Raw genomic sequence first — 21970 nt, 5'->3', positions numbered from 1 at the left:
ATGTACTAGTAAATCTGGAACAAATCTCTCTATGAATACCAAAAACAATGTCCTGTCATTTCAGGCTCAGCATATCCTAGAAGATAGGCCCACTCTCCTACTATGGGTACGTGAAAACATAAAAGTAGTTTATTGAAGCCGGGCACTGGTGGCTCATGCCTGTAATCCTAGCAACTAAGGAGGCTGAGAACCAAAGAACCCAGTTCAAAGCCAGCCCAAGTAGGAAAGTTCATGAGACTCCAAGTAACCACCAAAAAGCCAGAAGTAGAGCTATAGTTTAAGTGGTAGAACACTAGCTTTGAGCAAAAAAAGCTCAGGGACAGCACTTAGGTCCTGAATTCAAGCCTCAGGATGAGACAATAGACAGACAGACAGACAGACAGACAGACATATAGATAGATAGATAGATAGATAGATAGATAGATAGATAGATAGATAGATAGATAGATAGATAGATAGATTATATATATATATAACTGACCATTTGTTCAGTCAGCACATCGAGTTCTTGTAGGAACTATTGCATTAGCAGTTCTATGAAGTAGATATCATTTACCGTGTTAGAAAATGAGAATGAAAGAAGTAATGAAGCTTTCCCTAAGCTAGTAATAGTAATAGATCCAATGTTCTTTGCTCTGGAACATGCTGCTCCAAGAAAGAACCACTCAGACTAAGACCCATGAACTCCCCAGCAAGTCTCAAAACATTTGTCACAGAGGAGAGGCTGAACTCCATATGTTTATCATTTGTATAAAGATCAACCACTGCGGCAAATCTACCACTGGGTTCAACCAACGTCTGGGTGTTTGAGACTCCACAGCCTTAGGAGAGAGTTGAATGAGCAGCTGGGTGTCGTGGACAAGGCCTCTGGGTTTTTCAGCCCCACACAGCTTGCCAGACAATAAAACTGAGCGAAGCTCTGGTCAAAATGACTTTTCCCATCTCATTACAGTTTCAGTATTATGTTAGCAACCCTGAAATCTAATGCCCCAGGCCACTGTGCATTCTTTTTATGCCTTAATCCAATTCTGCATAAATGCTGAGCGAATTTCTCAAAGGATCCTGCAGTGGGATGAGATGAATCAAACGATTAGTAACAATGCCTAATTACTGATCTTATGACTAAATTCATCAGACAAGACACAGCAAGCATGTGTGTGTGTACGCACGCGCGCGCACTTAGGATGGTAAATTTGAAAATTACATTCTAATTTTTATTTTGACTGCTCTACTAGATGACATGCAAAAGTCAAAAATTTGAAATAAAACAGAGTAGATTCATTATATATGCATTAAAGACATCTGAATTCTTGTGTGCAGATGTGCCAGTCTGGAGCTTGGACTAAGAGCCTGGGTGCTGTCCCTGAGCTCTTTTGTTCAAAGCTAGCATTCTACCACTTGAGCCACGGCTCTACTTCCAACTTTTTGGTGGTTCATTAGAGATAAGAGACTCACAGACTTTCCTGTCTGGGCTGGCTTTGAACCATAATCCTCAGATCTCAGCCTCCTGAGTAGTGAGGGTTACAGATATGAGCCACCTGCACCCAGCTTGACATCTGACTTTTGTGAACTATATAACCACAGCAATCAATAGAGATAACTGCAGGACAAAGGCACCATTTTAACCCAGAATTTCAATGAGGTGTAAACTCTATCCAAGACTTCCTTGTCTACCATACAGACTTGTAATTCTAGCCACATATACTCAAAAAATAAAAATAAAAGTCCATCAGTTAGCATCTATTTTACCAAGCAATAGACCCTTTTTTAAGTGACCCTTTTTAAATCAGCCTTCAATGAAAATATTATACTAATAATAAATGTGTGAATCTTGAGGAAGGACAGTACCAGAGTCGAGTGTGTAGCCCCAGACTTTGGAATCTAACGCATACTGACCAGTGATGGACACGTCCACTCATATCTGTGCCCCCTCGTTTGGCAGACGCCACCAGCATACCTGTAGCCACTGTCCTCTAGGACTGTGGCTGTGATTGTTCAAAATGTTATCATATTTATTTTAATCTTAATACTTATTAATAACACACATAAGGGTCACCTGGGCCCATACCCAGTCATGAGCGTGACAATGACACCCTTGAAGCAGTTCCACCCCTCCACCCACCTCTCCAAGGCTGCACAGGAGAGAAAAGAGGGCCCTGGATATTTTCAAATACCTGGATTTCCAGTCTTCCCGGGTTCTCCTTTCTGCCCAGTGACAGGTGAGCAGCAGTGACAGCAATTCCAGAGGAAATCAGCTGGGTCCAGAGTGACGTTTGCAAAGGGAAAGGGCATAGTGGAGGCCCAGGGCGAGCCCAGGGTGGAAGGAGAGATGGTGGGCTCGGCCATTCCAGCAGGGTTGGTGTGGGGGAGTTCCTCTTCCCCCTGAGCAGGACCCCTGGATGGCTTTGGGCCCTTGGGGAACTCTTTTCCCTCAGATATCTTCATAAATTTGGCATGTGGTGTGGTCTTCGCGATCGTGTCCAATCCAGCAATAACCAAAACCATTAAAATGGTGCAAAGCCAAGAACACACAGACATTTTCGATGCTGGAAGATAGAATAGGAAAATACACGCAAATTACATGAGGTCCTAATGAAACCACCAAATGGCATAAATGCATGCTTATATGAGAAAAATAAATAAACCATAATCATGAACAGGATGCATAATATAGAATGATATACTGTGGGTGTTACTTTAAATGTTAAGTGTGTACTTGAATCCTAACCGAATATTTTAGATACCTGAAGTATTTCTTATAAGGACCACTTTGCTTCCGCTCTCCTTCCTGCTTGCTTTTTCCATGTAACATGCTCTAAAATGGTGCTCTCAATCATTCCAATGATCTTGCCAAATAGCAAACATGATCTATGATAAATGCAACATGACTTAATAGCTCCTATGCCCTGTGGAAAACAAATATGTATAATTTCCTGACTGACCTCACTCCGATTTATAGGAATCAAATACATTTGTATTAGAGGGAGATGAAAAATATCGAGCTAAATACTTTATTCCAGCAAACTCAATTATTTTTAGAGAAAATACTGGTGAAATAGTCCTTAAATCTACCAGGGTTAATGTTCCTGTGGGACAGCCCTCATTCAGGATCTATTATAATAAATGGAGAGGGAGACAGTAAAAAAATCATAAATTTGAATCTTTGCTCTGTGCATAGATTCTTTGCACACTGCTTAATTCTCCAACTCTTTGCTTTATAATTTAGGGAAATTTTCTGGGGGGAAAAAAAGTCACATTTTCCTTGGCATTATTTTAATGAGGGGAAACTACGATGATTCTGAAAAAAGTCACATTTATCTTAGTATTATTTTAATGAGGCAAAGTATGATGATCCTTAATAAGGTTTTTTTAGCAATGTCTGAGGTAATAAAAAATATGATCCCTAATGAAGCAAAATTGTGACAATTCACAGAATTCCATTCCCTATTAACTCCCAGCCCTCGGGTGACTGCTAACAGCTAGCAAGATTCTGGGTTTGTATTTTAAGATACAAGGATGGAGAAATTAGTATGAACAATAAATATCATACAGAGAATGAAAATAAGATAGGAAACTAAAACCTTCCCACACATGCACAGCCCCTGCCTCCAATAGGTTCCTTATTTTATCAATCCGATTGGTTCTCAAAATGCCTGTGCCAGGCTGACATCACACTTCTCACCTTTGAACCAAAGGGTTATATACTTTGCCCAAGACCACAGAAATATGGACTTAGGACTTAAAGCAAGGGCTGCTTAATGTCAAAGTCTAAACGCTTTCCTACCAATCATACTCCACACAAGAATGGAATCACAGCACAGCAAACCCAAGGGAAGCTCAATGGAAGTGAGATACGGAGCAGACAGACATAAATCAGAACCGCCGAGAAGAGACAAAGATAGGACACTTCATCTGCAGATTCACAGAAAAACCCAGCACTGTTCGCTTTTCTTTGAGTTAGTTTTGTTACCACTGTCAGCCATTCAACTGAATCTGAGGTATCACAAGCAGTGAGAAATTATATGCCAGGATGCCACACAGGCTACGAAAGAGGAATGAGAGAAGAAAATGTGAAAAGCATTCTCTCTCTCTCTGTTTTTCTCTCTCTTTCTCTCTCTCTCTTTCTCTCTCTCTCTCTCTCTCTCTCTCTCTCACACACACACACACACACACAACATCCACCACTCAAAAGTGAACACACAAAATGGAGTTCCCATGTGTCCTCCTGCTAAACCCAACCCTGGCAAAAACTGACAGCAGACTATTATTTGAATATAAAATAACAGACCTTTCATTCATTTGTACAGTTGCACTCACTAAAGTGTCCATTTGTTCAACACACATTTATTTGCCCATCTAAGAAGTTCTAAGTTGTAATGTTCATTTTTCAACCTAAAGTTTTGTACATCTCATTGTTGCAATGGGTCCACCTGTATCCCTTATTTAAGCAATTTGTTTTTTCCCTTCCCTTCCACAAATTATACCAACATCAAATACAGTGAAAACAGGAGTTATACCATGGGAAGGGGACATACAAAGCAACAAAGAAATCATCTTATAAATGTGTTAGAAACAAAAGCAAGAAAGAAAAACCATTTGAGTCCTTATCTTAGGGTTCATTTCACCTAACGTCAACTTATCTGACCGTTTCTGCTGAGGGAGGCAGGGTTGGGGGGGCGCAGGGGAGGAGGGGGTAAGGGAGGAGATGGGAAAGGATGGAAAGGGGAAACAAAAGAGGAGACAACGATACTTGATAAGAAATGTACTCATTACCTTGCTCATGTAATTGTAACCCCCTTGTACGATATTTTCACAATAATTTTTTTTAATTTAAAAATTTTTAAAAAAGAAGTTCTATGTAATGTCCTAGAACCAAAAGACAAGTAAAACTGACCCCTTCCCTAAGGATTTTTTGAGCTATAAATATGAGAAGTGCTTCAGATAGAGAGAAATCAGAGAGTTGACAGAAGACCACAAGTGAAACACTGCTTGTGTGAGTACAGAGTAATCCACAAGACTAACTAGCAGTAGCATTTTTCTTTTGGTCAGTTGGTCGTGGGGCTTGAACTCAGGACCTGAGTGCTATCCCTAAGCTCTTTCACTCAAGGCGAGCACTCCAACACTTTAAGCCACAGTGCCACTTCCAGTTTTCTGGTGGTTAAGTGGAGATGAGTCTCACAGATGTTCCTGCCTGGGCTGGCTTTGAACCACGAGCCTCAGATCTCAGCCTCCTGAGTAGCTAGGATTACAGGCGTGAGCCACTGGCACCCAGCAGAAATAGTATTTTAAAGTAATGACAAATGTTTCCTATTCTGTCATTTCCAATTGCCACTATTCCCATTTTACCTGCAGGCAAAAGACTGGGCCCTATATATTCCAGAATCTCATGTAATTAGGGTCCCAGTTTGGTTTCTGCCCATAAGAACATACTTATGGGAAGATTGGTAGGACAGAAAGTAGAAGCCATTCTTCTCCTTCAGGAAATAGCCAGTGAAGGCATGGGCTTTGGCTGATGGGAAGTTTCCCAGTGGCCTCTGCTACAACCACAGGAAATACCACCTTGCTTCTGTAGGTGGCGCTCAGTACCAGCAGCAGTAGCCTGTAGGTCCTACCCTTAGGACAGGAGCAATACCCTGATGGCAGACTGAAGGCAAACCTGACAGCAAATGGCAGATCTGCCTTTGCTACGTTCTCTTCCTTCTAAATCACGCCTCCTCCATCCTCATCTCCATCTGTTAGAATACTCGGTCTTCTAAGCCTTCAAACAGACCATGCAGAGTAATCATCACATTTCCCATTGGGTGTGTGTGTGTGTGTGTACTCAGCCGTGTGTGTGTGTGTGTGTGTGTGTGTGTGTGTGTGTGTGTGTGTGTGTGTACTCAGCCTTGAACTCAAGGATGCTGTCCCTGAGCATTTTTGCTCAAGGCTGGTGCTCTACCACTTGTGTCACAGCTCCACTTCTGGCCTTTTTTGTGAGTGGCTGATTGTAGATAAGTCTCACAAACATTCCTGCCCAAGCTGACTTTGAACTTCAATCCTCAAATCTCAGCCTTCTGAGTACTTAGAATTACAGATAGGAGCCACCTGTGTTTGGCCTCATTGAATAAAATCCTTTCTTCCCATATTAAATCCCTTTCCATCAAGCACTATCCTATTGTCATATTTTCTTCTTCTCCATTTAATTTTGCCTCCACCTCTCCTCTGAGCTCCAAGTCTGCTTACCTCTTCCTGACTCGATTTTTCTGTACTCGATTCTACGGTCTCTTTTCTTTGTTTCTTTATTTACTGGATGTTTTTGAGGCAGAGTCTTGTTATGTAGCCAAACCTGCCTTAAATTCATGATCTCCTTAGCCTCCCCATTGACTGCTGGGATTACAGGCATGCATTGCCATGTCCGGCTACATTCTCTTTTTTACTTTTAACTCAACTACTGTTTACCCATTTGTATCATTATCTGTTAGACAACTGACAAAGTTTTGGCAAAAGATCCTCCCACAATGTTCTGAGTCTTAGAATTTATCATCCATATCAGTATTTTACTTCCATTATATTCTTGATGTGAACTCCCCTCTAAAGACTTTTGAAATAATTTTATGCACAGAGATGTGTGGACCTGTGTGCATAGCTACATGGACTGCATTTATGGTGAAATTTTTTTATTCTTATATCAAGCATTTTTATCTCCAAATCTGTGCAGTTATAAAGAATTATACAGTGAGCCTTTATGTCTGTAGCAAGCCTTTGCCATTTGAATAGCTGTTTTTAATTTTTCACAGTGTTGCATTTAAATCTATCTTACACTGTACTCTTCCTTCCTTCCTTCCTTCCCTCTTTCCTTCCTTCCTTCTTTCTTTTTCTTCCTTTAGAAGTTTCCTGGAGTTGCATGTTCAAGAGACAGTTCCTGAGAAACTATTCCCTCCTGCCTGGATTCTTCTGTAAATTCAGACAAGCCAGCCTTTTAGAGTTCAGATCTTGACTTCGTTCACACCGAAAGAAAGGAGGAAAAGCTTTGTGTCTACAGATTCCTGTTTCCCATTTCATTTTTTTTGCCAGTCCTGGGGCTTGAACTCAGGGCCTGGGCACTGTCCCTGAGCTTCTTTTGCTCAAGGCTAGCACTCTACCACTTAAGCCACAGTACCACTTCAGGCTTTTTCTGTATATGTGGTACTGACTGAAGAATAGAACCCAGGTCTTCATGCATGCCAGGCAAGCACTCCAACACCAAGCCCCATTCCCAGCCTTCCCATTTCATTTTTAAGAGCAATTCCAGAGTAATTGCAATCAGCTCTGATGGGCTTTTCACACATCCCTCTGTATTGATAGATACCTCAAAAGCACCATCATTTCTAGGGTCCCGTGGGAGACGATTGTTTCCAGTGTCGAAGTAAATGATCCCATTGCAATTTTATTAAGCACATTGAATATAACATTCCATTATTCCAAGTTAAGTGTTTCTTGTGTTTGAAAAGCATGCAGTAAAAATTAAGAAAAACATTCTCTCAGCAATTTTGTCAGATGGAAAGAGACTGGCCTTGGTTCAGAGAATGACCTAATGAAGAGTCCATCTGCAAATACAGGTACCTTTTCTCCTCGAGGCATGCCATTTTTTCTAGTCACTCCTCTTCTCTTCCCACCCAACATCAAAACAAAGTAGGAGCAGAGGAAGCTGAATATTGAAAGTGGTAGAGGAGACCCACATCATAGAGATAAGTGTGGAGGAGGAAATGTTCTTGAGAGAGTCCTCAAACTGGGGCAGGACACTGTAGTAGCAGTAGTAATGATAATAATGGTTGTAATAATTCAGGTGACTGCTGGATGGAAAAATTAAATCACCTTCATGTATGAGCTGAGAGATAAAAAAATTCAGATTGACTATAGGCACAAAAACAAGACTCCAGAGTCTAAAAATCAAAGCATTTAAAAATGAGATTCAGTAAAAGCAGGAATGAAAGTATTACTACATGATTTCATTGTTATTATTTCCCTCACATTGTGCTTCTGACTAGTATAATGGCTTCCTTTCTTCTTCCCCTCCTTCCTTCCTTTTTTCTTCCCTCCTTCTTACTTTTCTTTTGAAGCAAAAGAGGATGGGAAGAGGTTGCATAAATCTATGAATGTGCACCTGAAGAAAATGTGCTAATGGGCCAGAATCAACTCCAAATGGATTAAAGACCTCAGAGTAAAAGCAGACACCCTGAAAACATTACAGGACAGAATAGGAGAAACCCTAGGTCTCCTTGGCACAGGCTGACATTTTCTTAATAGAGACCCAGAAACACAACAAATCAAAGGAAGATTGGACAAATAGGATAGCATGAAATTTCAGAGCTTCTGCATGGCAAAGGACATAGCAAGATCAATAGAAAGCCCACGGATTGGGAGAAGATCTTCACTAGCCATACAACGGACAAGGGTCTCATATCTAAAATATACCTTGAACTCAAAAAATTAAATCCCCCAACAACAAATCCTCAAAGAAACAACTGCCCAATAAATAAGTGGTCTAAAGACTTAAAGAGAAACTTCTCTGAAGAGGAAAGAAGGATGGCCAATAGACACATGAAGGAATGCTCAAGCTCCCTAGCCATAAAAGAAATGCAAATCAAAACAACATTGAGATACCACTTCACTCCAGTTAGAATGACTATAATCAAGAACTCTATTAACAACAGATGCTGGAGGGGATGTGGCCAGAAGGGAACCCTATTTCATTGTTGGTGGGAGTATAAACTTGTTCACCACTTTTCAAAAGACTCCACATAGAGCTCCCCTATGACCCAGCAATCCCACTTTTGGGCATTTACCCAAATGATCACAAACAAGATCATACTAAAGCTACCAGCACAACTATGTGTATTGCAGCATTATTTACCATAGCTACGATATGGAACCAACCCAGATGCCTCTCAGTAGATAAATGGATCAAGAAAATGTGATACACACACACACACACACACACACACACACACACACACACACACACACACACACACAATGGAATTCTATGCTTCCATCAGAAAGAATGGCATTGCCCCGTTTGTTAGGAAATGGAAAGACTTAGAAAAAATGATATTAAGTGAAATAAGCCAGGCCCAAAGAAACATAGGTCCTATGGTTTCCCCTTATTTGCAATAACTAGTATATGTCTGAGACAAGCAGAAACAGCCAGATAAGTTGATGTTAGGTGAAATGAACCCCAAGATAAGGATTCAAATGGTTTTTCTTTCTTGCGAATGTTTCTAACCTATTTATAAGATAATTTCTTTGTTGCTTTGTATGTCCCTCAGCCACAGTATAACCCCTGTTTTCACTCTATTTGATGTTGTTATAATTTGTAGAGGGGAAGGGAAAAAACAAATTGTTTAAGTAGGGATATAGGTGGACCCTGAGAAGTACAAGATGCTATGTCGAAAAACAAATTTTACAACTTTGGCGGGGGGTGTGGGGGGAGGATGGGGGAAGAGTTGGAAAGGGATAATAAGGGGAAACAAAGGAGGCAGCAACAATGCTTCATAAGAAATGCACTCATTACTTTGCTCATGTAATTGTAACCCCTCTGTACGGTATTTTCACAATAAAAAAAATGAGAAGAAAGACAAAGAGAAAAAAAAAGAAAATGTGCTAATGGGGACATTGCACCAAGAGTGAGGTACGAGTTCCTGGGAGGTAGTGTGTGAAAATTCTCTTTTCTTTCCCACTTAATTTTCTGTAAACTAAAAGCTGCTATAAATATAAGGTGTAGGGGCTGGGAAGGTGGCTTAGTAGTAGAGTGCTTGCCTTGTATGCATGAGGCCCTGGATTCAATTCCTCAGCACCACATAAGCAGAAAAAGCCAGAAGTCGTGCTGTGGCTCAAGTGGTAGAGCACTAGCTGAAGAGCTGAGGGACAGTGCCCAGGCCTAGAGTTCAGAGCCATGACTGACAAAAAAAAAAAAAATATATATATATATATATATATATATATACACACATATATATATGGTCTATTAATCGAGAAAGGGAAGGGAAAGGAAGAGGAGTAAGGAAGGGGGGAAAGAGGGAAGGAAGGAAGAAGGGAGGGAAGACAGAAGGGAGGGAGGGAGGGAGAAAGGAAGAAAGAAAGAAAGGAAGAAAGAAAGAAAGAAAGAAAGAAAGAAAGAAAGAAAGAAAGAAAGAAAGAAAGAAAGGACCTGACTATGCTGACTAATTTATTCCCTTATTTACTTATTTATTTATGAGTTGATTGTGACATCTTTTAATCATGTATCCAAGTTGCTGGTTACACATTGCCATAATATATTTTTGTTAAGTTTTGATATACAAAAAAGCTTTGCTTCTGGATTGTGGAACCCTGGAGCTCCGTGAGAGCTCCAATCTGTGCAGGCAGCGCAAGCAGAGAGTGTGCGCCAGGAGCAAGCCAGCGGAAGACACCAGAGTGTGTGCCCTGTCCTGTTTCTGAGCCAAGACCCAGGATTCTGAGAGCCTGATCCAGTGAGTGCGTGCTCCTTCCTGTGCTGTGGCTTCTCTACATCCTCATATCCTGTCATCTGCTGTTAGAATGTGCACCTCCATCTGTAAAGAATGCCCCAAGCTTATTTCACTTAATAGAATTTTTTCCAAGTCTTTCCATTTGGGGCAATGTCATTCTTTCTGATGGAGGCACAGAATTCCATTGTGTATATATGCCACATTTTCTTGATCCATGCAGCTACTGAGGGGCATCTGGGTTGGTTCCATATCTTAGCTATGGTCAATAATGCTGCAATAAACATAGTTGTGCAAGCTAACTCATGCTTTCTTTCCAATTAAAAACCCAAGATAGAAAATCAGGAGCTCCAAGGGGTCATCTCGGGGCGGGGGGGGGGGAGGAAGGGGGGGACTTCCTCATTCCCCTTAACCACACGCACAGGTCGAGAGAAATTCTTTCTTTCCCATCACAGTATCCACCAGACAGAACTTACATGGAACCAGAGTGCATGTTAAAAACATTCTCTATAAAGTAGAGTCACTGAGTACTTTCTATTTCTTTGATAGGAACATCTATACATTCATTACAATAAGAATAACTGTCTGGCATTGGTGGCCCATGCCTGTAATCCTAGCTACTCAGGAAGTTGAGATCTGGGATCATGGTTCAAAACCAGCCCAGTTAGGAATATCCATGGGAACTCATCTCCAATTAACAAGCAAAAAGCTGGAAGTGGAGCTGTGGCTAGAGTGCTAGCCTTCATCAAATAAAAAGTTCAAGGGGCAGTGCCCAGATCCTGCGTTCAAACCCCAGGATGGGCACATCATCATCATCATCATACTAATAACAGTTATCATAAGTATAACCAAATTTGAGCAGACCTCTTTGCCTTTTCTGGAGAGAAAGCAGAATGCCAGCCCAAGGCTGCTTCTCAGTGGAAGACATTAAGCAGAAGGCCTGGTGCAGGCTGCATCATCCCTCCAGAGGGAGCAAAGGTCCCCAAGCGGAAGCCCTGGGGATGCTTCTGGATGCACAGCCTAACAGCCAGCTGTGCTTTGAAGAAGTCGGCTTTGAAGAAAGACAGCTGAAAGTTTGTCTTTGAAGAAAAGGACTTTTGTTGTTGTTTTTTTGGAGAAGGTGAGGATTTGGAATTTCCATCCCCAGCAGCAGCTCACCATCTGCCAAGCTCCGTGAGGTGGGAAGGTCCGAGCTGATTTCTGGTGATCTGGGCTTCCTCCTCCCACACCCACGGCTAGGAATGCAAAGATGAAGGACATGATGCGAAAGGAATGTTTTCTCATAAAAATGACGTCCAGTGATCAAACGTCCATCTGTCTTCCGATTCTGCAATATTAAGGATCCCCTCCACCTTTTCTTTTTTAATCCTAAAAGATTAAAAGATCTATTCCTGGGCCCAGAAATAACTTAGGCAAAACATCATTTAAGTCAGGTTATATATTTCACACACACACACACACACACACACACACATACACACACACTTTTCCATGATAAAATCAATTTTTCTCTCACTCATTGGCATCTCAACTACTTTCAGACACATTTAACCATCTCATACCAAGGTAAGAGCAGACCCTGCCGGGTGCCGGTAGCTCACGCCTATAATCCTAGCTATTCAGGAGGGTGAGATCTAAGGATCATGGTTCAAAGCCAGCCAGGGAAGAAAAGTCCCCATGAGATTCTTACCTCCAATTAAGCACTCAAACACTTGAAGTGGCGCTGTGAATCAAGTGCTAGAGCACTTGCCTTGATCACAAAGAGGCTCAGGGACAGCACCCAGGCCCTGAGTTCAAGCCCTACAACCGACAAAAAAATATAGATCCTGTCAGTGAAATACTTTAACCAGAAGAAAATCAGCCTAGATCTACAGGTAGCAGAGTTTGGCTCTAAGCCTGCCTCTAGTTCTCAGAAAGCTCTTTACAAATGTCTAACCCTTGCTTAGCATTCCTGAAGTCATCGTCACAGACCATCTTGGACAACAGGCAGGAATCATGGTTGGGGCGGGCCCTAGACTTTACTGCCCTGTTCAAACCCCATAACTGGCAACAGGCTTGAAGACTTCATCAAGACCTGAGTTCATAAAAGGGAACCGAGAGCCTGGGAACATGAGATCAGTGTCTACCCACAAGGCTTAATATCCTCACATCAACGATGAGCTGAAATTTTGTGCCCTTTTCTAGTTCCGAAGTCTGGAGAGTCTTTTCCCAGCGAATGGTGACTACTCCGAATTCAGTAATGTCACATCCCCTCATTCCGGGCCTGCGGTGGGACTTGAGAGGCCATTCAGGAATGGTCGGCCTGCAGCAGTAGCTTGGGGACACTGTTAGAGGTCAGAGGCCTAGAAAGAGTTGAGAATAGCCGAATAACAGCCGTCTGATCCATTTCTGGCTTGGTCTCGCCGCCCGGAGAAGAACAGAAGGGACCCTGTCTCTGAAAATACTACAAGACGCTAATGCATCACCTGAAAAACAGCAGTCATTTCCTCTGGGGGGGGACAGACTTGCTACTTAATATCCCAAAAGGCCAAGGACAAAGAATGGCATTGTGTAAGCACTGTAACTCAAGCAATTAGCCAGGTAATGGTCTGTGGGGTTCATTATAGCAGAATGTCAATTAAAACACTTGGAAGGACATTGTGCTAAGCACTTAGAGTCCAAATCTTATGAGCTACCCAGTGAGACTAAATTATGGTAAATGTCATATTAGTACAGTAGGTAAATGAAAATAAAGTTTCGTTTTTAACAAGGGCCCAGGCCTGATATCTCATAAATCCTTGAAATTGAAAAGAGCAGTCAAGTGTCTAGGCTATACTCAACAATAAAGAAAATGGAATAAAGGATTATCCGCCTTGAATTGAGTATCTTCTTTCCTGCTTTTGGCCTAATTAAATAATGCCTTGTATCTTTTTAGTTAACCGTTGTTTTTTTTTAGAGTCAGAAATACACTTATTAGTTTTCTCTTAACTTTCTGCCAGTGGGTTTCAGGATGATGGGAAATGAATAGATAAAAACTACAGGAGAAAAAAGAAGTCTTTAGATAAAATCTTTCTGCTAATGATTTGCCTGAATTCGTTCTCCTAAAAGCAGAGCATTTCTTTCTCTTTTTTTCTTTTCAAGCAGATGCGATTAGAAAAAAAAACTGACTTCTTCAAAACAGAAAATAAATGACAATGTTTCTCTCATGAAATTTCAAAGTGCACGTAGCATTTAGCATCCAAATAGATGACCATAATGCTTCTTCCATGAATAATGATAGGAAGAATATCATATATAAAAATTAATTTTTGTCCTACAAACCCTCAAGACAAGTTTAACACTGCAGTTAATTTTTATTCATGAATTATAAATTCCTTACGGGAGAGGGCAGAAATTAAATGACCAATAGATCTACAAATAGAATGTTCCACTAATTCTATCATAGGCAACTAAATGCATATTAAATTTTTTATTATTATTCATAATGGCTCTGAAGAATATCACAGGCATATCATATTTTAATGGAAAAATATCTTCTCCTGATCAAATAGCTGTTATGAAAGAAACCACAGAATACAACTATCCACATCTCTTACATTCTAGACAAAACTTTAACTTCCCTGTATATCATCTCTGAAAGGTGATTAATTATTTCAAGTTCCCTAAACTATGTAACTCTTCCTGAAGTAATTCCAGTAGGTTTTATTCTCCTTTTACAATTTCCTTTTTCTATTTATCTCATGGCTTTATTTCTTTATCTCACAAACTTAGTAACTCTAAAATTAAGAATGATTCTATATGCTTTGCCCCAGACTTCCATATTTCAAAAATCGATACCAAAAAATGGATTTAATACCATGGAGGGAAAAATGATTTTAAGTCTGTTCATATTCTTATTTCCTTGAGTTAAATGCTATGAACAGGATCTTTCTATGCTTAGGATCTTATTGCAAAGGGCCTGATGGAAGATAGAATAAATCAATGTCTGTAATCATCTCCTACCTTACGGATGTTCTCTTATCAGCAAACTTTCTCCTGACAGCACATTGAAAAATTCAATCTCATTTGTCAGGAGATGGAAGGGAGGGGCTCCTCTTCATTTCTTTCACTATCTGCCCTTACCCAATGAAAAGCAAGAGCTCCCTTGATAAAGGAAGCAGTAACTTCTTCAGACTCTCAGAAAGGCCCTGAAATCTGATGACATGCAAATGTCGTGGGAATACTCCTGTCCTTGCTCTGACTTTGCGGGCACTGGCCTGTCAAAGCAGCTGTCCTGTTTACTAAGATTACAGGGTTCTGAAGTAGACCCTGCACTGGACTCTACTGCTGGGGTGCATGTGGGTAACCAGACCTGTCTACGCTGTAGTAAGGCCTCATTCAGGACAGTAACTACATGCGCAACACTTGTGAACACACACATACATTTCCCCTACCCCCACCCCCACTCCCACCCTCATTTACTTAGTAAGCCTGCCGGCCCTTAAGAATTAACCAAAATGTGCTCATTCTTGGCTAGTTGCATTTCTAAGAAGACATTCCAGTCATTTGGGGGTAACCACAAGTGCTACATGTGACTCAAAGACTAACAAATGGGAGAAATACCACTAGCCCCTTTGCAGACCATTCACTAGTACATTTATACACTTATTCATTTATTAGTGCATGTATTTATTCATTCAGTAGCCTTCATGAGAACCTGCCAAGTGCCAGACCTCTTCAACATGCTAGTCCTACAGAGGGAGAAAGATTTACCCCGTTCTGTGGGGCTCATATCCTAAAGGAAAATGCAACAAAAAATTAAACACACATATATAAATAGTAATTGTTAGCCAAATGAGCCCCCTTCCCATAGCTTAGCACGCTCCTTCCCCCTTCCACAGCTTAGCATGCTCCCTTCCTAGGCAACACTAGGCCCATATAGTAAAGGCAGTAAACAATCAGCCCTCTATACCCCTTTACCTTGGCATGGCACTCCTCTGGGGCAGCTACCACCAAACAAGGCAGCAAGAGCCCCTTAGAGTGACCTTCAGGTCTGGGCAGCTGCAGGACCCTTATCTACTACTTGGACAGCAGCCATACATCCTAGTCTGCCATGATGAAGCCCCTGGCCCTCACGTCTACACCAGAGCCTCTGCCTCCTAGCCCCTTCTAGCCTCCATAGGTTATATAGGTCACCTCACACAATAGCTGGCAATTCTTCTCACTTTTCCCTTGTTAGAAGGGGTCTTGCCAGTCCCTTTCCCAGCAATAAACCTTTCTTTGTTCTTTGTACCTGGATGTCTGCATGGTTTTCTGGCAAAATCTAATATGTTCTAAAAGTAATTAACAGCTACTAAGACACAAATAAACATCAAGAAGAAACTAAAATAAAGTGAAGTCGTAGAGAATTATTGTGTGGCTTTATGACAATGGATGCTTCGGGAAGGCTTTTTATTCTTTTCTTCTTTGGAAGTACTGGAGTTTGAACTCAGGGCCTAACGCTTGCTAGACAAGTGCTCTACCACTTGAGGCACTCTTTAAACAAACTGACGTGTGAACTACTACAAGCTGAATGACAAAGTACTGGAAACAATCCAGATGCCCCATAATAGATGAGTAGATCCAAAAAAATGTGGTATCGATACACAATGGAATTTTACACAACCATTAGAAAGAATAAAATAATGCCATTTGCAGGGCAATGGCTGGAGTTAGGACAGATCATGTTAAGTGACATAAGCCAAGTTCAGAGAGACAAATCACCCATGTCCTCCCTAATATGCATAAGTTAGATCTAAAATGCGCTGGGATATGATAAATCATACAGGATTCTAGATATACAAACACAGTGAGACCAAAAGAGGATACTCTTAGGTGAGAAACACATAGGCACAATGCATATGTGCCTCTTCATGTTTATATAAAATAACATATATTGAAATGAATTCCAAGATAATGGAAACAAGAGTTCTCTCTTTTTCTAATTTTTTAAATTTTTTTAGTTTTTGATTGTTCTGTCATTTTATTTATGTATGGTATGTTCATGTGTACATCTTCTGGAGAATTGGGGAGAGGGCACAGAACTCAAGGGGAAAAGGGCGGGAAAGTGTGGTGGTGGAGCTCACTGGACACTGATGAGATCGAACTACACAACTCTTGGGTGGAGATGGGAGGGAGGGACTGGGCAAGAGTGAAGGAAGAGAAGACACTGTATGAAAGGAAATATACTCGTCACCTGACTCATGAAATTATAATCCTCTGTACATCATCTTTATAATAACAGTAATTTTTTTAAACCACGTACCAGTCAAGCATGAGAAAAGCTTTATTCTGTCAATGGCCATTTGGATATTTACATCTTTCACAGGTCCTATAAAATTATCAATACAGGGATACACCAAGAGGAACTATCAAATGGAAGAGCCTGAATCTAGCTTCATTTATCAGCCAAATAAAATAAAACAAAGTAAAAGCCAGGAATGGTGGCATACACCTGTAATCCTAGCACTCAGGAGGCAGAAGCAAAAGCACAAAAACATAAGTTCAAGGCCAGCCTGGGCTACATGGAGAGAGACCCCATTTCACAATATGATCATTTCACCTGACCACCATTTCGAAACTCTACTAAACCTACCTGAATAATCTCAGGGAAAGAGGAGAGGGAAGGAAGGAGGGGACAGAGGGAATCTAAATAAGCTAAAGACATGTCTATTTTGGACTATTTAGGAATGTAGCTCAATACTTTTTTTTAAACGGGGGGGGGGGCCTGGCATTCATCGCCCAAATCACAAAAAACTAAAATAAAAATAAAAAAGAAGAACAATGATACTTTTTTTATTTTTTTAGATTTTTTAAAATTTTATTGTAAAGGTGATGTACAGAGGGTTTACAGTTACATAACCCAGATACTAAGTACCTAGCTACAAAGTACATTTCCTTTTGAACCGTGTCACCCCTCCCTCGTTCTCTCCCAGTTTTTCCCCTCCCAGCATCCCTCCCCGCCAAGCTGTATATAGTTTATTTCCAACATGGTTTTTGGAGTTTGGCTTCTCTGATTCCACCCCAGAATGCAAGCTGGAGTCTGTGGGTGAGAGCCGGAACTTCTTCATATACACGCATCTTAGGTATTTTCCACTAACCTTGCAGAAGCCCTGGAGTAGGTGACTCTAAGTGATTTTAGTAACTACTTCTTCCATGGAGGGGAAAATAGTTTACAAGGTTCACACACTCCCTGTGAAGCTGTAACTCCCCTGGTCAGAACCTTAGCTGGCTTGTCATTAAACCTGGATTCCAATACACCCTTGTGTCTACTGAGATACAGAAGGAACCCAGGACCCAGCGATCCTCCCCACAGCAGGGTCCTTTTCCCTGAGGTCCCATCCTCCCAGCCACCAGCTCTCTCCCAACTCCTCTGATGAGTTATCTCTCTAATTAATTCGCACTGCCCCCTGCTGGAACATGGCTGATAGCCACCGTTCATCATTTCATCTCTTAAAGGTGTACTGCACCTGCCTAAATGACCTCTGAGGAAGAGGAGAGGACAGGAAAGAGGGAACAGAGGGAATCTAAATGAATTAAAGATTCGTGTCTGTTTGGGGCCAGAAAGATGACCGAGGATCTGTAAGTACAAACACGCTACTAATTACCTTCAGTGCAATTACTGAAATCTTGTTCAGCATGTATTATTACCCTGGCTTCATAGATGAAAAAAAAATCAAGCAGAGGGGATTAAAAAGTTTATTCAAAACGGAGCACCAGTGGCTCACACCTATAATCTCAGCTACTCAAGAGGCTGAGATCTAAGGATAGTGGTAGGAATCTCATCCCAGGAAGGAAAGTCTATGAGACTCTTATTTCCAATCGATCAGCAAAACATGGGAAATGGAGCTGTGGCTCAAGTGGTAGAGCACCAGCCTTAACTGAAAAAAATTTAAGTTCATCCTGACAGCATTTAAACACAGATCTGTCTGGTGTCAAAGTGAAACTTGACAGCATGTTTTGTATTATTTTTCCCTCTCAGATCTACATGTAACTATGGCTTTTAATCCTTCTTTCTGGATATTAATGCCAGAGTTTACTGCTGCTGTACAAGAAACAACCTTGAGTGTAAAACTGAAAGGAGTGTGGCCCCTAGAATCTTCATCCATTCACATGCAAGTGTTCACCAGACTTCACACATTACCCTGAGTCGCATTAAGGATGCATGCCAGCCTATCATTCTTTACACTCCCTAGCGTGTTGGCACTGGATGGATTTATGTACCACTAAACTTAGATCGCTTAGAACACCTCATTGCCTGAGCCCTTGGTAATGCTGATAAAATATATTCAGCTGCACTTATGAATCATTCATCTTTACTTCCATTTAATAAAATTGAAAATAATGTTTTCCAAGCAGTTGTTGGCTAGTTGCAGCTCGCTTGGGGACTGGCTGTGGTTACGTCTGATGCACACTGGCTTTGCTCAAGTAGTATGTGATTTTTCTTCGGGTCATTTTTATACATTTCTTTGCAGATGGAATTAAGAGACTTCCTCATCATTTATAAGCCAATTCAAATGTAACTGCATGCACAGAAGTCCCTTCTGTGGGCTCAATATGGCACTCACTGTTTATACGTTCAAATTTTGAATCCCAAATCTCCACATTAAGTGGGAGCTTGGGGTGGTGGGTAATTCATTCCTGAAGACAGAGACCTTTTGATTGGATTGTTGGGCTTAAAAGAGACATGAGCCAGGTTCCAATTGCCCATACTGAGTAGTTCTAGCTACTCGAGGGGGCAGAGACCCACAAGATCACAATTCAAAGCCAGTCCAGGCCGAGAAAACTCCATGAGACTCCATCTCCAAAATAGACAACAGCACTGGTTTGAAGGGTAGAACACCCTAGCAAGAGCAAGACCCCACGTTCAAACTCCAGTACCACAGAAAAGGGGGACAAGGACAGCAGGAGACAACCACTAAAGAAGAGACCATGTTCATCTAGTCAACACAGTCTCTTTATCAGCACAATTTGGCTAAGAACTGGTAATCCCAGCTACTCAGAAGGTGGAGATCTGAGGATAGTGATTCAAAGCTGGCTTTGAATCGATAAGACTCTTACATCAAATAAACTACCCTCTAAAAAGCCAAAAGTGGTACTGTGGCGCAAGTGGTAGAGTGCTAGCCGTGAACAAAGAAGCTCATGGACACCATGTAGGTCCTGAGTTCAAGCCTCATGACCAGCATACACCCACCAAAAGAAAGTACGATTTGCCAGGGGCCAGTGGCTCACACCTGTAATCCTAGCTACTTGGGAAGTTGAGATCTGAGCATCACAGTTCGGAGCCAGCCCCAATGGATAAACTGTCAAGACTTACTTCCAATTAACTAACAAAAAATAGCTAGAACCTGAGGCATGTCTCAAGTGGTAGAATGTTAGCCATGAATTAAAAAGCTGAATGAGAGTATGAGCCCTAAATTCAACTCACCCAGTACCAGTAAAAATAAATAAATAAAAATTAACTAATTAAAGATAGCCTTGTTGAAGAACTCAGGTTATAATAGACAATCCGATGGAAGCATACAGGTGACAAGCATTCTAATTTGTTTTGATGACAGGTGAGCAGTGAGGTAAGGTATGTTGATAAAAGTGTCCTTCATTGAACACCAGCCACTGTCAGCCACCCCAGATCTCAGATAACACAAGGCTAAAGCAGACCCCCTCATACCTGGAGTGGATTATCCATCAGGAACTTGGGGATTAAAAAAAAGAAAAGAACACCATGAGCCATGCCTGTGATTCATGTTTTACTTCAGAATAAACTACACTTTCCCTCTGCTATACAAGAGACTGAACCCAAGGCCTGTGCATGCTAGCCTAGCCCTCTATCATTGAACTACATCCCTGCCCTGTACACATGATTTTAAAAAAGAAAGAAAAAAGGCCAGGCTCACATCTGTAATCCTAGCTACTTGGGAGGTTGAGATATGAAAAATCTTGGTTCAGAGCCTCTCAGGACATAAGACTCGAGTACCCAAATAATCACCAAAAAGCCAGCAATGGAGCGGTGGCTCAAATGGTAGAGTACTAGTCTTGAGCAAAAAAGCTCAGGGACAACACCCAAAGTCCTGAATTCAAGCCCCAGTATTGACACACCAAAAAAGGAAAGAGAGAAAGAAGAAAAGAAAGAAGGAAAGAAGGGAGGAAAGGAGTCAGAGAAAGGGAGGGAGGAAAGGAACAAAAAGAAGAGGAAGAAGGAGAAGAAGAGGAGGAAGAAGGAGAAGAAGGAGAAGCAGAAGCAAAAGCAGAAGAGGAAGAAGAGGAAGAAGAAGAAGGAGGAGGAGGAAGAGGAGGAACAGGGGGAAGGTAAGAAAAGGAAGGAAGGAAGGAAGGAGGGAGGGAGGGAAGCAGGGAGGAAGGGAGGAAGGGATTCAAATTATGAGGAGAAAAATCAGATCTGTGTGTTCATTCTATATGATGCATAATCTCTCAATGGCTTCACAAAAGTATTTTGTGTGTTCCTCTTCAGTGTAGCATTGTGCCCAGTGTAATTTATTAGAAAGAAACTAAGGAAGGCCTAGGACAAAGCTCCTTTTCTAGGCTGACTGTATTCCTGACTCTGAACTGAAAGAGCATCTCAGCTTTCTCTGTTTCCACATGAATCCGTCGGTCTTGTCGGGCATCCATCCATATAGCCTCTCTGAGCTCTCTCACTTCATCTCTCCCTGACCTTTTCTCTCCAGCTGTATATCTGTTGTCAAAGATCTGCACACTCGACCTTGCCTACTTTGATCAAACACAAAAGAGGAAAGAAGAAAGCGTCCTTGTACTATGTCCAACAGAAAGTGTCTGGTAGCAGAGGCTTTTGTTTTTTACAAAGACGTTTTCCTTAAACTTAGCTATGTAAGAATTATGGCTGCATTGGTAACAGGGACTATTTTACAATTAATTTTACTCTTTATAAAAAAAAAGATTTTAATTGCTCTGAAGCTTTGTTTCGTCCTTCCTCTTACTGCAAATTTTATTGCAAAATATATTCATTTGTTTCTGACTCTGGGAAAATTCAAACCTTATGGTAGGAAAAAAATCAAAAGAGTAGAGAGATGTTTTCTTTTCTGTTCTATAATTTAATGTGTAAATAAATTCAAAATTTAACAACTACACATTTCTCTGTACTTATTCATATCATTCAGGCTGACCGCCGGGAGAAAAGAAAGATTCTCTTTTTGGTTTCTTCAAACCTTTTTTTAAAACCATTAAGCTTTTTTTCCTATTGATCCAAGCAATAAAAGACCTAATGTTCCTTGAACAACTTATATTTGAAAATGCTTTTGGCTTCCTGAAATATTCAAGTTTTATAACATTGAGGATCTTTTTTCAATAAAGTAGAGTTCCAGAATATAGGCAAATTTCCCACCAGGGACTTTTGAAATATTTGGGTATAGCAAGCAATTTAATTTCAATACTAAGAACAGTTCTTTCATCTCACACATTCTTCTACGGTCTGGTAGAGTTATACTTCTGTATCCTTCTATAAAACCAATTAATATTTGCTAAAGTGCATCCATCAC

General features: G+C 41.0%; 1 protein-coding gene across 1 annotated transcript in view; it reads right to left on the bottom strand.

The window, feature by feature from the left end:
• Positions 1 to 2538, bottom strand: part of Otol1 (otolin 1) — a 9424-nt gene extending 6886 nt beyond the window's left edge. Inside the window, exon 1 of the mRNA XM_013016143.1 lies at positions 2175 to 2538. Coding sequence (XP_012871597.1) covers positions 2175 to 2538 — 364 coding nt within the window. The remainder of the gene's footprint in view (positions 1 to 2174) is intronic.
• Positions 2539 to 21970: the final 19432 nt, after the last annotated feature.

The sequence above is a fragment of the Dipodomys ordii genome, unplaced genomic scaffold, assembly GCF_000151885.1.
Source record: "Dipodomys ordii isolate 6190 unplaced genomic scaffold, Dord_2.0 Scaffold30, whole genome shotgun sequence".
In the NCBI taxonomy this organism is placed as follows: domain Eukaryota; kingdom Metazoa; phylum Chordata; class Mammalia; order Rodentia; family Heteromyidae; genus Dipodomys; species Dipodomys ordii.
This window is presented reverse-complemented; position numbering and strand designations above follow the sequence as displayed.